This window comes from Phacochoerus africanus, chromosome 14, assembly GCF_016906955.1.
Source record: "Phacochoerus africanus isolate WHEZ1 chromosome 14, ROS_Pafr_v1, whole genome shotgun sequence".
Classification (NCBI taxonomy): Eukaryota; Metazoa; Chordata; class Mammalia; order Artiodactyla; family Suidae; genus Phacochoerus; species Phacochoerus africanus.
Window position 1 is genome coordinate 47,876,183 of NC_062557.1, and position 17,451 is coordinate 47,893,633.

General features: G+C 44.1%; 1 protein-coding gene across 1 annotated transcript in view; it reads right to left on the reverse strand.

Annotated features, from left to right (window-relative positions):
- Positions 1-17,451, reverse strand: part of SMG6 (SMG6 nonsense mediated mRNA decay factor) — a 216,607-nt gene that overhangs the window by 85,740 nt on the left and 113,416 nt on the right. The window contains exon 13 of the mRNA XM_047757942.1: positions 11,417-11,618. Coding sequence (XP_047613898.1) covers positions 11,417-11,618 — 202 coding nt within the window. The remainder of the gene's footprint in view (positions 1-11,416; positions 11,619-17,451) is intronic.

Genomic DNA, 17,451 nt, shown 5'->3' on the forward strand with positions numbered 1-17,451 from the left:
AAAGACCATGAGGTAATTTATAAAATATGATACTAATACATATAATCAATAAGCATAATACTTAAAAAAGGCAACCCTACCAGTAACCAAAGAATGAAAATCAAACAATGAGATGCCATTTTTGCCTATCTTCCGCAAAGTTACAAAAAATTAAACAGAAAAGTTATCATATTTCGCAACTGAAACAGCTACAACCTTTTTTGGAGGGTATTTTGCTGTTATCTATCAAAAGTAAAAAATTCTGCATGCTCACTTTAACCTAGAAATTCCACTCAAAAATTTACCTTATGGAGTTCCCGTCGTGGCTCAGTGGTTAATGAATCATGAGGTTGTAGGTTTGATCCCTGGCCTTGCTCAGTGGGTTAAGGATTCGGCGTTGCTGAGAGCTGTGGTGGAGGTTGCAGCCGCGGCTCGGATCCTGCATTGCTATGGCTCTGGCGTAGGCTGGTGGCTATGGCTCCAATTTGACCCCTAGCCTGGGAAACTCCATATGCCGTGGGAGCGGCCCAAGAAATGGCAAAAAGACAAAAAAAAAAAAATTACCTTAGGAACTGATAAAATATACACGTAAAGATTTCTGTATCAGGTTGCTTGAGATGGCATCGTTTATAAAAGTGAAAAATCAGTAAGTTTCTAAAATGTCTAATGATTGAGGACTAAAATACTATGGTATGTCCATCCATACATGTTAATACAATGTAGCCATTAAAATTCACATTATAAGTGAATAGGAAAACATATTCAGGATATATTTATTGCCAAGTGAACAAGGTAAATTATGATTCAGTAGAGTTTTTTTTTTTTTTTTTGGTGTGATTCAGTAGATACAGTTTTATTCTATTTCTGTTAAAAAGCAAAAAACTTCACATTTATCTGTGTCCATCAATCTATCCAACCAGGAGAGAAGAGAGAGGGATTGAGGAATTTTTTATTTTCCTTATTGCTAATATTGACTTTCTAGTATTTCTTAAAACGAACATCTATTTTGTAATACAAAGAAAATTTATTTTTATAATTAAAAAGCATATATTTCTGAGTTAAATAACTATTTCCAATATTCCAAATGAAGTGCTCAAACTGAAACACAGATATATTCCCCACGCCCCATGATGCCTCCTTTGTCTACTGTGAACACGGTAATGGCTGCGGCATCTAGAATAGTGCCTGACGCACACAGCAGACAGTCAATAGCTATTAAACGGGGAGATGCCATCCATCTGCCGTAAACCATAAAGAATTACTGCCAGATGGATAGAAGATGGCTGGAAACGGCTCATTAAGAGCCAACTCATAGCTTCCCTTCTTAAGAAAGCAACTTTTTTTTTTTTTTTTGGCTGCACCTAAGGAATGCAAAGTTCCCAGGCAAGGGCTAGAACCCATGCCACAGCAGTGACCCAAGCCATGGCAGTGACAGTGTTGGACTCTTAACTCACTGAGCCACCAGGGAACTTCAGAAAGCAACTTTTAAAAAAAATTCATTTTGCGTGATGTTAGTATATAGCCATGGAATTGATTTTTGTGTGCTGACTTTGTATGCAGCAACTTTGCTAAATGCATATATTAATTTTAATAATTTATCCTTATTTTCTAAACGTGTATCACATTATTTACAAATATAGGGTTTTTTTTCCTTCCCAATTGTTTGATTAGTATTTTCTTTTTGTTATTGTAATGGCTAGAACCTGCAATATAAGCTGAATGACACTGGTAATTACTCACCCATGTCTTATTCTATTTCTTGACATGCTTGTTTGTCATAGAGTTGCTCACTTTGTGATGAGCCTTTTAGTTTTATGTATTTCTATATGTTAAAAAGAAAAGAAAGCAGCAAGAAAAGTAAACAATGAAGAGCCTGGCAAAATTCTCCAGTTTGGAAGGGTCAATTAGTTTCTTACTGCTGCTGTAACAAAATACCACAAATTTAATAACCTAAAACAATACAATTTCTTATCTTACAGTTTGGGAGATCAGAAGTCCTAAAATCAAGGTGCTGACAAGGCTGTGTTCTTTCTGGAGGCTCTATGGGAAAATCTGTTGCCTTGTCTTTTTTGTTTCTGTCTTCTTTTTTTACAGCCACACCTGCCACACAAGCAGCAATATGGAAGATCCCAGGCTAGGGGTTGAACTGGAGCTGCAGCTGCCAGCCTATACCACAGCTACAGCAACACCAGATCTGAGCCGAATCTGCAAACTACACCACAGCTTGTGGCAATGCCAGGTCCTTAACACACTGAGCAAGGCCAGGGATCAAACCCACATCCTCACGGACACTATGCCCTCCTAAGCTACAACGGGAACTCTGCCTTTGCTATTTTCTAGTACCTAGAGGCCACCTGCATTCCTTGGCTCATTGTCTCTTCCTCCACCTTCAAGGCCAGCAGCATTCTACTTCCAAATCTCTTTCTCTCTCTGCCCACCACCCCCTCCCCCCTTTCTCTCCCTCCTCCCACCCCCCCCAGTGACTTTTGGTTCCATCATCAGATCCCCCTTTTCTGACCCTGACATTCCTGCCTCCTTAGAAGAACCTCTGTGATTATGTTGAACCACCTGGATAATCCAGGGTCATCTTCCTATCTCAAAATCCTTGACCTAAACACATCTACAAAGGACCTTTTGCCTTGTAAGGTAAAACATATTGAACAGATTTGGGGAAGTAAGACGTGGACCGTCTTTGGGGGAGGGCATTCTCCTGCCCAGCACGAAGTGCGAGGGCACAGGGGCAGATGCAGAACAACACCTGGAAGACTTTTCACTGCTACAAATCAGTTCCATTCACAATCTGCAGTTCAGAGAGGCCCAAGTGAACATTAACGGGAGGTGGCCAGAGTGTGGAATTTCTTCCTGACATGGTAGGACACGGCTCTAGGAAAAGGAGATCAGAAATTGCTGTATCATTTATGTGAAACAGAGGATACCAGCTCTGGTACAGGAGCTCCACTATACACGGCATAGAAAATGTAGAAAATAAATTCATTTATTGAGTACACATACCACCTGGTCTTCTCCTCACTTACTTCAGGGTGGTGACATGGTAATACAAACTTTTATCAATCAGTTTTAGACTTGAGAACAGGATTCTAAATAATATTTGTAGACAAAGAAGGCATCCGGTTAGAAGCTTTTGTGAAGTAAGTATCTGAGTAAACCTATCTTTGTTCAAAGATATACAAATGGCCAGAATCAGATTGCAGAAATGGAAGTTGGGGCATATGAAGAGTCTACAACATAAAAAGGGGAACGCAGCATGCAAAGAGACAGAGAAATAAAGAATATTTGTGGGTAAAATGTTAGATGAAGAAGAGAGTATCTGCTTTACTCTTAAAACTGAATTTTTTTTTTTTTTTTTCCTGGCTGCACCTGCGGCATGTAGAGGTTCCTGGGCCAGGGATAGAACCTGTGCCCAGCAGTGAAAATGCCAGATCCTTAACCTGCTGAGCCACTGAATTTTTAAAACCATAGATTTTGTGAGGTACACTAAAAAATGAATGATAAAAACAGATAAACGAGACCTGGACAAAAGGAAGGCAAAAATACAAAGGTTACAGGATAAGACAGGGAAATAATGCAATAGCAGACTTAAAAACTGAATGTTTAGAAGCAATAAAGTGTAGAATCAGCACTACGAAAATCTAATTCAATTATAGAGAGGAAAAACTTGAGAAGCACTCTGAGAATGCAGAGGCAAAGCAAAAAAGGTTTGAAATGATGACAGAAAGATATGCAGAGGAAAGAGAATGGAGATCTAACATACATTATTAGAAAAGAAATTACTAAAGAATAAAACAAACGCAACATTAGAAATCGAGGACATAAGAGATGAAAACTTTTCTGGTTCAGAGACAGAACTGCATCTGCGTATTTATAAAAAGCTCATTACGTGTTATATACCATGAAAAATTACAGAGCCCAACATCTAAAGAAATCCCCATACAAACTGAAACTCAAGATTTAAAAAGTTGTGAGTTACTTATGCTGTATGGAAAAAAGTTTACCTACAAAGAAAGGAAAATCAGACTTTTCTCCAATTTTTCCTAGCCATTAATGCAATGGAGTAATGGCTATTGTTTTGAAGGGGAAAAAAAGTGGATCTAAGCTAAGTTGCCATTCAATGTAAAGGCAAAATAAGAATGCTTTCAAAACACAAGTGTTCAAAAAAATAGTCATGAAGAATGTCCTTGATATATTGTTTAATGACAAGAACAAAGTAAGGAAGAGAATGTATATCACACTATCATTTTGATCATATATGTGCATATGTTTATAAATGTTTAAATGGGCACAAAAAGGATCTAAAGAGATAAACATCAAATTGTTAATAGTGGTTATTCCTAGAGAATGACTTTTGACTATATTTTTTATGAACTGTTTTGATGATTTTGCATGAGTGTGTATTACTACTGTATTTTACAAAATATCACCTTAATTTTTAAAAAGCCCCCAGGTTATCTTTGTTGAAAAAAATTCCATAATGTTGCATCTGAGTAAAAGATGAATCAAAATAACATAACGGAGTTCCCGTCGTGGCGCAGTGGTTAACGAATCCGACTAGGAACCATGAGGTTGCGGGTTTGAGCCCTGCCCTTGCTCAGTGGGTTAACAATCCGGCGTTGCCATGAGCTGTGGTGTAGGTTGCAGACGCGGCTCGGATCCCGCGTTGCTGTGGCTCTGGCGTAGGCCGAAGGCTACAGCTCCGATTCGACCCCTAGCCTGGGAACCTCCATATGCCGCGGGAGTGGCCCAAGAAATAGCAACAACAACAACAACAAAAAGACAAAAGACAAAAAAAAAAAAAAAAACATAAGAATGGGAGAGCCAAAGACTAGAAGGACTGAAAACTGAGCACTGAAAACACTTAATGTAAAATTAATTCTAAATAATTATTGCAAATTTAGAAACAAAATGCAACTATGTGAAAAAAAAAAAACATATTTTAAGCAATCCTAATTTCCACATCTCCAGTACAGGATAGTTAGTTGTTGTTGTTTCTTTCATTCCTGATATTGGTACTTTAAGACTAGATTACGTATGTTCTTCAAAAATGTAGCCACTAGCAGCACTGAAAATTAGTATTTTCCAGACAATTAAACAACAAAGGCAACATTCCCCCCTCAAACTATGTACCTATGTATGTATGTATATATACGTGTGTATAAAAACAAGGATATTTTAAAAACATAAAACAAAGCATACACAGTATGGTCCCCATTTTATGAAGGAAAAGACTAAGGAGACATATAAGCACGGGGCCGGGGGGCAGGGGGGGAGACTAAAAGGACATATACTAAACCATTAACACTGGTTGATTTTAGGTAGTAGTTTGTAGGTGGTTTTTATTTTCTTGTGCTTTCCTATGTTTTCTATTTGAAATATGTTTTGGTAATTATGAGTGCAACAAACAACACACCAAAAATGTCACTTAACAAATACATTAACAGGGCAGTAGTTTTAAAGGTTGGACAATTTAAACCTCATCTGTACATTTTCCTAATGACAAAGTTTCCCTGGGATCCTACATCCAGACAGAAACCCACAGTGACTATAAGAATGAATGGGGTGTGACTGCAAGACTTATATCACCGTATAGGAGTTCCCACTGTGGCTCAGTGGTAACAAACCTGACTAGTATCCATGAGGATGCAGGTTCAATCTTTGGCTCCCACTCAGTGGGTTAAGGATCTGGTGTTGGCTGTGAGCTGTGGCGTTGCCATGAGCTGTGGCGTAGGTTGCAGATGTGGCTCAGATCCCGCATTGCTGTGGCTGTGGTGTAGGCTGGCAGCTGCAGCTCCAACTAGACCTCTAGCCTGGGAACTTACATATGCCGCAAGTGGAACACTTAAAAAAAAAAAAAAAAAAGGAAAAGAAAAAAAGGAGTTCCCGTCATGGCGCAGTGGAAACTAATCCAACTAGGAACCATGAGGTTGCGGGTTTGATCCCTGGCCTCGGCTCAGCAGGTTAAGGATCCAGCGTTGCCATGAGCTGTGGTGTAGGTCACAGACACAGCTCGGATCTGGCATTGCTGTGACTGTGGGGTAGGCCGGCAGCAACAGCTCCAATTGGACCCCTAACCTGGAAACCTCCATATGCCACAGGTGCAGGGCCCTAAAAAAAGACAAAAAGACACACACACACACACAAACAAATAAATAAAATATTCAATCTTATCAAAAAAATATAATAAGACATTATTTATTCCCTAATCAAGCCAAAGAGTGGCTCTGGTATTAGCTTGCTGGAAAGTTCTTCACTTAAGTTCTTGCTAAGACAATAATGGGCAGGAAGACAAAGAATACAGGTTAATCTACCTGGGGATGCTAGAATGACAATCGCTTACATCTATGACACAAATGTTCTGGTTCTCAAAACATCATGGTTAATATGGCTGCAGCTTTAAAGCCAAGAAAAAACAGGGCCTGTCACTAAGTAAGTTCTGGCTTAGCGTCACCTATAGCTATATAGTCACATGCATATATTTTGAAGATGATAATTAAGCTTTTTTAATGCTAATGCCTAACATGAACTCAACATCTTTCTCCTAAAAGTTTCCTTTTTATCACTTCTATCTGCCTACGGGGTTACTGAAATTTCAATGAGGAATACATGTTAAGAGCTTACAGTGCCTGAAACATGATTAAACATGCGAAATCTTAAAACTTTTATTATTATTATGGTTTGAATACTTTTTCAATCACTTATGCTTATGCACTATAATGCAGCAAAAAGAATAGTGTTTTATTTGTTCTTTTAAAACATGTTCTTATGGAAAATTTCATCATATACAAAAATCAGAATACTATAATAAACTCCATGTACCCATTATTCTAATTTGATAATGATCAATATTTGATCTTTTTTTCTCCCATCTACACTAGCTAACCTTCTGCAGATTATTTGGAAGCAAATCCTAGATATCCAATCATCACAACATGATGCTCTGAAGTCACAGAGACAAGGATTATAATCCTATACTTCCTCACTTAGCTACATGACTTTGAGTAAGCTACTTAACCTCTGAATTTAGGTGACTAGCAGTCACTCAATGAATCAAAGATCACTTTCTCCTAGTTGGTTCTAATTTTCAGCATCTGTGATATTTCTCTCTAAATGTAACCAGATCCACTCTATTGCTTTCACCCTAATCTGTACTCTTTATCTTACTTTTGGATAATCCCAACCTGTCTTCTCATCTCTTGCTTATCCCACACCTGGGTTTTCTACTATGGTTTGTTTCTTTTAGGCAGAATACTAGTCCATTAAGATGTTCAGTAAATCAAAAAGATCAAGGGTGATGCAAGTTTGGGAAAGATTGGAAAGGCTATCCTTCTCACAAAGTATAGCAGATCAAGAGGTCTTGCAGTAGTTGCCTATGCCAGAGCCATAGCAATGCCAGATCCAAGCCACATCTGCAACCTACACCACAGCTCACGGCAATGCCGGATCCCTAACCCACTGAGTGAGGCCAGGGATCAAACTCATATCCTCATGGTTCCTAGTTGGATTCGTTGCTGCTGTGCCACCACGGGAACTCCTCAAATTAACAATTAAGAACCTTCAAAACTAGAGTTCTGCAGTATATGCCTGGGAAATACAATGACAGGTTAGCGCCAAATCAGTGCTCCTTAAGCAATGTCTTCATTGGGAAACTACCAGCGCAACAAAATTTCAACAGGTCCTCCTTAACTATTGGTTCAAATTAACTTAGGTTGCTTCTTAACATCTTTGCATATGCCATAAACTGTCTTCCAAACCAGGAGGGTAGCTGCCTTGTATGTCTGGCTCTCTCATGCAGTGTAATGTAGGTGTGCTCAGCCAACGCCTGTTGAGTGAGCACCCAGACCGGACCAGACATGTGACTAATCGTGACTAGCAGTGAAACTGCTCACGTGGTTACTACAAAGTCCTTGAGGTACATTTCTTAGCAGTGAACATTAGAAGCTGTAGAAAATGTCTATCTCCTTCAGATATCTAAAGGGTCAAGAGTTCCTAAAGAGTCCCTCTGACACGTCCATTCCAATCTTCGAGGGTCAGCCATGGAGATGTGTCCCAAGTGAGTTTATCATCATTCTTCACTCCTCTCTTGAGCCTCATTTGCCTCTTTCACAAAATAAAGGTACTAATACCTACCTGGCAGGCATACTGTGAGGACTCAATGAAACACTGGACAGAAGTAACTACTCCAGGGACTGACACATGCTAGATATTTAAGAGATATTATATTTCCCTGCCGTGGAGAATAAAGCAGAGTAAAAGCAAAAGGAAGGCATGTAACATCTTATACAGGGTAGCCAGGGAAGCCCTCTCCAACAAGGAGGCATTCAGAAGGGAGGGGAAGTGCCACACAACTATCGGGGGACAGTTTAGGAGGAAAGCAAGTGCAAAGAGCCTGAGGCTTGAATGTGTGGCCTGTCTGAGGAGGAGCAAGGATGCCAATGTGACTAAAGAATACTGGGCACTAGGAAAGCAGCAGGAGCTGGGTCAGACTGTCAACACAGAAGTGACATGATCTTCTTGGTGGTTTAAAGAGATCACTCCAGTTGCTGTGCTGAAAAAAGACCGGAAAGTAGGAGGAGGGAAGAACCAGAGAAAAGACATTTCATTGACTTGAGCTAGGATGCAGTGGTAAGAAAGGGTTGCATCTGCATTTATTTTGAAAGAAAGAAGACTTGGGTTGCTGACAGATTAGATAGGGAGGTGTGAGTAGAAGAGAGAAGAGCCAAGAATAGCCCCGAGAATTTTTTTTTTCTTCTTTTTTTGGCTGCACCTGCAGCATATGGAAGTTCCCAGGCCAGGGAACTTCAGATAATCTGAGCCACTGCTGCAATCTACACCACAGCTGTAGCAATGCTAGGTCCTTAACCCACTGCACCACAGAGGGAATTCCAACCCTAAGAATTCTTTTTTTTTTTTGGTCTTTTTGCTATTTCTTTGGGCTGCTTCCGCGGCATATGGAGGTTCCCAGGCTAGGGGGCGAATAGGAGCCGCAGCCCCCGGCCTACGCCAGAGCCACAGCAACGCAGGATCCGAGCCGTGTCTGCAACCTACACCACAGCTCACGGCAACGCCGGATCGTTAACCCACTGAGCAAGGGCAGGGACCGAACCCGCAACCTCATGGTTCCTAGTCGGATTCGTTAACCACTGCGCCACGACGGGAACTCCCCAACCCTAAGAATTCTGACACGAATAACCCCAAAGTTAAAGTTACCATTTAATAGATGGGAAGACTGAAGAAAAACCAGGTTTGGGGGAGAGAAATTCAGGATCTGGAGCTGCTGTGTTGGACACACCTATTTCACAGTCCTTGAGGTAGAGACCTACCTTAGTCTCAGTGAGCTGCAACTGCCCGGGTCAGCCTATGATTCACACACAACCACAGGCTGAGGGCACGGACCTCTGACTTTGTATCTTTCTCTGATCAGGTCGTACACTTATCATATATTGTTTCATACTGCAAACGGTATCATACACATGTATCATATGCTCATACTAGAGCTGAGAGAGGTGAGAAGATAGGGCTTACCAAGTGTGATTAGGTCTCCTTCCTTCCTTTGCACTGAGAGACAGCTAACCCAACAGCCAGTTCCCAAAAGCACCCTCCAGAATCAAGACCACCCTGTGCTCACAGAAGAACAGTCCATGCTCGGACTCCCCCGGCCTAAGCCACGGTTGCCCAGTTTGTCAGCTCCTCAAAGCCTAAATTTCGTTAGCTGTCCTCAGCCTCACATACTACAACTCCCCATTGTTATTCCCTCCTGAGGCTAAAAAAGTAGGATTTCATTCCACCTTTTCATTGGAAAAGCACAAAACGAATATTCCTCTTGAGAGGTTTTCACATTCCCAAGATGAGCCATTAAATGTGTCCAAAGAGTATGAGTTTTGATACGTCAATGTCTAGAACATTTTACCTAACTACAGAGATTTAACCAAAGGGAATATATATATAAAAATTCTGCTATAAGAAATCACTTCTCTGTTTATAGAAGTTCAAAAACTCAGGCAGGAGTACCCTGGTGGCTCGGTGGTTAAGGATCTGGTGTTGTCACTGTTGTAGCTCTAGTTACTGCTGTGGTGCAGGCTCGATCCCTGGCCTGGGAACTTCCACATGCTGTGGGCGCGTGGTTCAATAAAGCAAAGACTGGCTAAAGAAAGCTTAGTATAGCAGAGAATACCAAGTGATCACCGAAAATGATTCCATGTAAGGAAACATTAAAAGATATTAAATGAAAAAGCTGATTATAAATAGCATGTATAATATGACCCCCAGTTGTGTTAACAAAAAAAAGTGTTGTGTGTATATACTATTAGTTAAAAATCAGCAAAAACAGCAGTTGTGGTACCACTGGGTAGAGGGACTGTGGATACTTTTCTTCTTTTTACTTCTCTCCAGTGAACATATATATATATATTCTTTTCTCACTAAGAAAAAGCCAAAAAAAATTTCGTATTCAATATAAAATCTCTCATATTTGCAGTTTATGTTTGGAATTTGGTTTTAACTGACTTATAAAAAAATCTACCCCATATCTCTCTCTACATTTCACATGGCTCAAAACAATTCCTTGTGGAAGCAACCTGTGGACTCTCCTCGGAAGGCTCCCCTCTAGGGGACGTGACGCCAACAACTTTGCAGAGAGGTCAGTCGCCAAGTTCTGCTCGGCACAAGGGACCTGCTCCCAGGGGTCTGTGGGTGCAGCTTCCCCAGCCCAGCAACCACCACACAGGAATGTGAAGCAGAAGGGACTGCCCTACGCTCCACACCTGGCCACAGACCCAACTGTTAGGCAGAGACTCAGAGTTTCACAGTCCCCACCAGGGCAACAGGCAATGGGCTTTGTTTTCTATAAACAGACAGACAAGGAAAAAGTTCAGGTTAAAACACAGTCCTCGGAGGAAGAAAAATAGAAACCAGGCAGCGGGGAATGCTTCATATTCCTAAAAGCTTTTTTTGTAAGTTAACACATGGTGTCTGCTTCTCTCTAGTCACCTATTTATCACTCTCCTCCTTAGAGAAGGGAAAAAGCCCTGGCTGTTTTCCTAGTGCGGAGTTTTGTGGCTGGGGGGAAGGCGGAGAGGGGGGAGGAAGGAGGGTGCTTTAAGCATGATGCAAACCATTTGGAGCTGAGTGAGAGCACTGCCAACACAAGCTGCACTATTTAAACAAGTGAGGAAATGATCGTATATACAACATGCCAGCGAGCGCACACACACACCAAAGGAAGTTGAGAGGGCTTTTTTTTTTTTTTTTTTTTTTTCAGGACACAGAGCTGGATGTCAGCGGCTAAAAGGTCGATATTTTCCCTTAACACCCTTCTCAATGACTTAATCATGTTCCGTTTGCACAGAAAACTTCCCAAGAATAAAAAAGTCTGGAGAATAAAGAGGAGGGGTGAATGGGGAGGGATGTTTGGCCTGGGCCTGACCTTATCCGAGGTTTTCTCCACGTAGCAGGGGTCCTGAGGGGCAGCCAGCAAGGGGACAAAGCCCGAGAGAAGCCGATCCTCTTCCAGGATAAGGAGGGTGAGGTCATCGTCCGGGTCCTTGTACAGTGGCACCTCAGACTGATTCACTGCAGTCAGTATGTTACAGAAATCAGCCAGCATTGACCACACATCCACAGCAACCCTGTGAGACATAAGGTAAGAAAAGAGCAGCTCTAAAGAGGGACCAGTTACAGTATTCTAAGCACTTGTGGGCAGGGAGGTACTTGTGGCAAATGTTGTCTATGGGTGGCATCTGCCAGGAAATCTAACTCAGAAAGCTAGGATACAAAATTGTGCACTCATGGCAGTAATCTGGTGGGTGTGTGTCCATCTATGCGAAGTTGAAATTGATTAGGGGAGTTTTTAATCCTAACCAGAAAGGAAAAAAAATTTAGAGAATCAGTTGCCTAATGCAGGTCCTGTCACCTTTCCAGACAGTGTGCCTGAGACACTTACTCAAACACTCAAGACAACCAGTGCCTGGGGCGGCTCCCAGAATTCCCCAACTCCTGTCCAGCCAAGTATATGCCACACAGACAGCAACACAGTGCCAATCTCCCTGCCTTCCTCACGGTCAGAGGGGCCGGTCACACCCCACAGACTCATATGGCTATTACCCCCCGCCCCCCGACCCTAGTCCCCTACAATGTTTAGAAATCTCCTCCTAGGAGTTCCCCTTGTGGCTCAGCAGTAATGAACCTGACTAGTATCCACGGAGACGTGGGTTCGATCCCTGGCTTCGCTCAGTGGGTTAAGGATCTGGCGTTGCTGTGAGCTGTGGTGTAGGTCACAGACCATGGCTCAGATCTGGCGTTGCTATGGCCGTGGTGTAGGCCGGCAGCTGCAGCTCCAATTCGACCCCTAGCCTGGGAACTTCCATATGCTGCAGGTGTGGCCCTAAAGGGGGGGGGGGGGGAATCTCCTCCTATATACAAGTAGGAAAACAAACACACACCCGACAAACACCTCATATCTGGCCTGCCAAGATCCTCCCAGGAGGGTGAAGTTTCCCGGGCATTTCAGCAGATGAACCAGTACCAGGGCCACCTTGGTCATCCTCATCCCACTCCCTCTTCTGTCACTCACTTCTGGAAGGTCAGATATAGGGACTGTCCCAGTTTTAGCACGGAAAGCCCCATGTCACGAGAAACCTCTCAGTCCTGGGCAAACTGGGATGGCTGGTCATCCCTAACTGCATTATCACCACGTCCTGGTTGAACCTGAGCAGAAATCTTGAAAATGCAAGGTCTGGATCTCCCCACTTCAAACTCCAGGCAGAATCATTTGTTACCACCATTTGTCCAAAAAAAAAAAAAATCGACTGTGGTTCAGATCCCTGCTTTGGTGGGTGCTAATAAGGATCCTTAGAGCTTTCTTTTTTGTCTGCAGAGGACATAGCTCAAGTAGCCAAACTGTGGTCAGATCCAGGGCCTGCCAAGTCTATAGGCCCCGGGCTGTACAAGACTTGGCTTTCTTTTCCAGAAGACTACCTAACCAGCGAGTCTGAAACAAGCAATGCTCTATGGATGCTAAGTTGCACTCTAAAAGGAGGGAATTGCATAAAATAACAAAGAAAAACTTTACAATTAGGCGCAAGAGATGGAGCGGCAAGAAGCAAAGTGAGCTGTAAGAGCGAGCTACATCCTGGAATCTTCCCAGAGGAGTTACTGCGCATGAGCCAAATCTGCCAGGGAGGGGCCTCGGACCTGAGCAATTCGTTTCTCCTGGAGACTGGGAGCCTTTGGGAGACGGCAGAAAAGAGGACATTCAAGGGACATGGCACCGAAGGTGATGCCGGGGGAGAACGTGGAGTAGAGGTGTGGGGACTCCCTGACTGGCTCCAGGTGGAAGGAGCCTGCACTGGTTTATTTACTGTAATAACTGCACTAGGAAAAGGCAATGAAATGAAACATCTTGTTTTCAAGAGTGTCCTGGGAACTGGGCGGAACACAGCTCCATTAATCACACAACGGCACATAATCAACACACGTGTACTGCACAAGGAGCTCGCCTTGCAGGCTTTGCCCAGGAAAAGGAACATGTTTGGGAAGAATCACCGGAGGGACGAGAGCTTTCTAAAGCCTCTCTCTGCACAGACACCGACAACCAGACTCATTCACAAAGCTCCATCTTTTGGCTCGGCTGAGTTTGGCTGTCAGAAATGTTTAAATATGGAAAAAAATAAACAGTTGCAACACGTTTCAGTGCAGAGATCTGCCTGAGCCCCTTTGTGATGTAATGGGAAACGCGGCATTCAGGCTACCAGCTGTAGAATAAACAGAACTTCGAGGGTTAAAAGGAACTGAACTTTCCACGACCCCATCTGCAGAGAAGAAAATAATAAGAGGAATGATGCACTGCCCCACAGCTCTGATAGTTTATCCTCCGGTCCCGGCTGCAGAGACAAGCACCGGATGTGATAGGGCTGCTCAGGGCCGCCTCCGAGGTTAGCGCTGCCCATGGGAGACGCACAGGGAGGCTCTTCCAGCTCCCCGCTTCCTCCCCCAGTGCCCTGCTGGCCACTTGAGCCCACTGCCTGAGTCTGATCCCACAGTGCTGGTGAGCTCTGGCCAAGAGGCACTGCTCGGCTGCAGAGCAGCAATTTGGAAAATAAACAGGAAAGACGACAGTGAGAAGGAAGAAGGTGAAAAGTCTCCCAGCTGAATTCTTGGCTTGGGGGCCTTGGTTGGTGCCGTGCAGGTCAAGGCTGCTTCAGGACATAGCCGGGGGTGGGGAGGGTGGGCAGCAGCATCTTCAGCAAGGGAGAGGCGGCAGAAAATTACCCACGGCTGCCACAGTGGGAGGCCCCACATCCCTCTCTCATCCTCCCACCCCTACCATCTTGGATCCAAGACGAAGAAATATGTGGTACCATGTGGTTCTCATTACCATGCTCCCCTGTCCCCTAAGGCTCAGATAAACCAAAACTGACTCCTCCCAGAGACTCCTGGCCACCACTAGGGACCCCTGCCCACATCTGCCTCTTGCCCATTACCACCCACCTTGTGCCAAAACCTTAAGACTCACTGAAAAAATGAAGTGGATGAGAGCTCCTGCCCTACTTTTGATTTGTAAGACATCAGCTTGATGCCAAAAGACATAGGAAGTGTCCCCAAGTTCCCAACTCAGAAAGGTGAAGTGGCCTAAAGGCCCAGCTAGACTGAGCAGAACTGAAGGAATACACCTTCCCGCAGTGTATTCCTGCAGGAAGTGCCCCGATGAAAGCTCATTTCTGCTCTGATCCCTTCAGACTGGTCTTGTCCTGAGTGGCTACTCTCTTCTGGTGTCTCAGTGGGACTTCACACCTCACCATCAGCTATCTCCTCCCTCGCTAAGCACCATACAGACACAAACACAACTGACTAGGCACCCAGAGGCCATACGGTGACTCCTCGAGGGGGTGGGAAAAGGGGAGTATCAGGAAACTAACACCAAAAGGAAGAAGTACTCTGAAGAACGAGGTGAGATGTCTGAGCTCAAAAGTTAAGATATCTGCAAAAGGATGAGGTAATTCCTGGAACCTGAGCGACATCACCTCAGCTTACCCCAGTCAGGCCCCTGGGCTGAGAGGTCAGTTCCGTGGGTGAACACAGGGTTTCCTGTCTGAGTAGAAGGGGAAAAGTTAGCTTTTTCCTGCTCCAGTTCCTTATCCCAGCGAGGACTGCCTTCCAACCTTCACCCCACTGCAAGCCCTTCGACTCTAAAGATTCAAGTTGGCCTGGGCCAAGGAGCCCAAAGTCAAATTCTGGGGGCTATGAGGAACTTTAACTGTAGCTCCCACTCTTTCAGAAATGCTTGGGAAAAGACTCCCCAAAAGCGTTTTCAGACACTCTCAAGCCCTCTTTGGTTCTAAATGAACCCTCTAGAATGCTATGGGCTCGGGCAAGTCCCTCTGGCTTGTTCTGGTCCCAACGCATATTTTGGGGAAGCTCCCAGAGCCCAAAAAAATCCTACTAAAAGTTAGGGTGCATTCTTCACCAAGCAGACACAAGGCAGCCAGAGCATATGAAACTGCATCCAATGATTCTGTCTGTGGCTCTCAGAATTGTGGCAAAGGAGCCTCTCAGGCAGCTGCGACGCGACTAGTGAGCAGAGATCAGCAGTTGCAGGGTGACCCAGTGGCCCAACCCTATGGAACACACCACACACCAGGAAAGCAGACCTCTGCTGGAGTCTGAACGCCAGATCCTAGCTTGGGATGGACCAGCAGTGGCTAGTTAGAGGTATGCGCTCAGGACCAAGGCCCACTCACTTCCCCACAGACATGCATTCCCTTACTCCACCAGGAAGGGAAAAAAATAAGAGTTAATTTACTTTTTATTGCCTCAGAATTCCAAGGTTTAATGTAGCTGTCAGTTTGAGTGCAGTGCAGCTGCCGGCCGATACAATGCAGCCCAGGCCAGCCCAGGTGACTAGGGAAACACATTTCACAGAAATGAACCAACACACACTCTTGGCTGCTTATTTGCGGGGGTATACTGACTTGGGGAATCAGATTAACCCTTCAGGCTATGGTTAGTCCTGCAAACAGCATTAGAAAAGCAGCTTCAGTTCAAGGAACTGAGAAAGCCCTGATCTCAGATGAACCAGAGGGGTTCTGTGTTTCTACAGTTTTGCAGTGTCCTCAAACAAGACGTTACTGAATGACAGCATGCTCAGAAAGATTAAGGTGTGAATTATGTGAGGCAAGTTACACCACAATAATCGATCTCCTTCCTAGAACTCAGAAAGAAAGGCAGATCTGCCAGCTTTATAGGCAAGAGGTCAGGTATGAACTTTTCTGCAAACTCCATCCCGGCAGGATCAAGAGGGGGAGACGGAATGGAGAAGTGGAGGCCCGACCAGGGCTCGGGCCATCCTTCTGTCTAAGGAGTCTAAGTCTAAGGAGGATTGGGCCCTCACACACCCCTTCAAATTTTTACTGGGGGAACAGGCTGACTGGTGATTAATATCAAGTACAATGACCCCATGTTACAAGCCTGCAGGGGCCTGTGGAGGTGGCCATTTCCTGTGTAATACCAGCTTGTTTAAACACTAACATTCAAACTCCACAGCTGCAGAACAAACCCGGAAAGAGTTCAGTGAGAAGAAGCCCTGCATTGTGTTTTGGAGCTATGGAAGATCAGAGAAGTAGTACAGATGGGAAATGAGTTGGTTCTTGGGTTCCTGGGGTGAGGATCTCTGGAAATACAGCTAAGATGGCACAGAAACCAGGCACAAGGAACCTGAAAAAGAGAGAGTCCATGGACTAGAGACACAAAAGGGGAAGACAAAAGGCCACAGAAGAGAAATGCTCTGAAGATGTGTAATGTCCTCTTTGGAAACTTGTCTGCCTATGGGCCATCATATTCTAGCCCACAACCCTCCACATGGGGTTCCAAGGCAAACACATAAGACCAATGCAGCCCTAGAGGACGTTCCACCCAACTGCTGAAAACTGCAGGAGTGAGCAGATAATAGCAGAAATGGACCTGAATCCAAGAAGTCTGGGAGAGTCAAAAGACCAGTACCCGGGCTTGAAATAGCTTAGGAAGCCCCTTGGAAAGCCAAGATGTCATGCCAACTCTGTTTTCAGTAGGCTGAGGATCTGGTTCCGGCATCAGGGCTGGGCAGCTCAACAGGATGGGGTGGAGATGGGTGGGGGTGGGGAGAGATCTGTGCCGCGCTCTCTGAGATTTAGAAACTACAGTGTATTTTCCAGATGCCACCATGATATAAACAGGAGATAAAGTTATCAGGGATCACTGTTCTAGGAGTTAAGACATGGGTAGCAAGATACCATCCTCCAAGGAGAATAGCTGTTTATTAGGTAACCACTAAAAAATACGAGACTCCGTTAAAGAAGATCCTTTCTGCCTTTCTAATTAACACGAACGAGTCAACTTGGGCCCTTGGAAGAGTGCCCAACTTAAACTAAGTCTGCCCAATAGGGCAAAATCAGCCTGAGACTCAGTCACCTACACCACTCCAAGAAC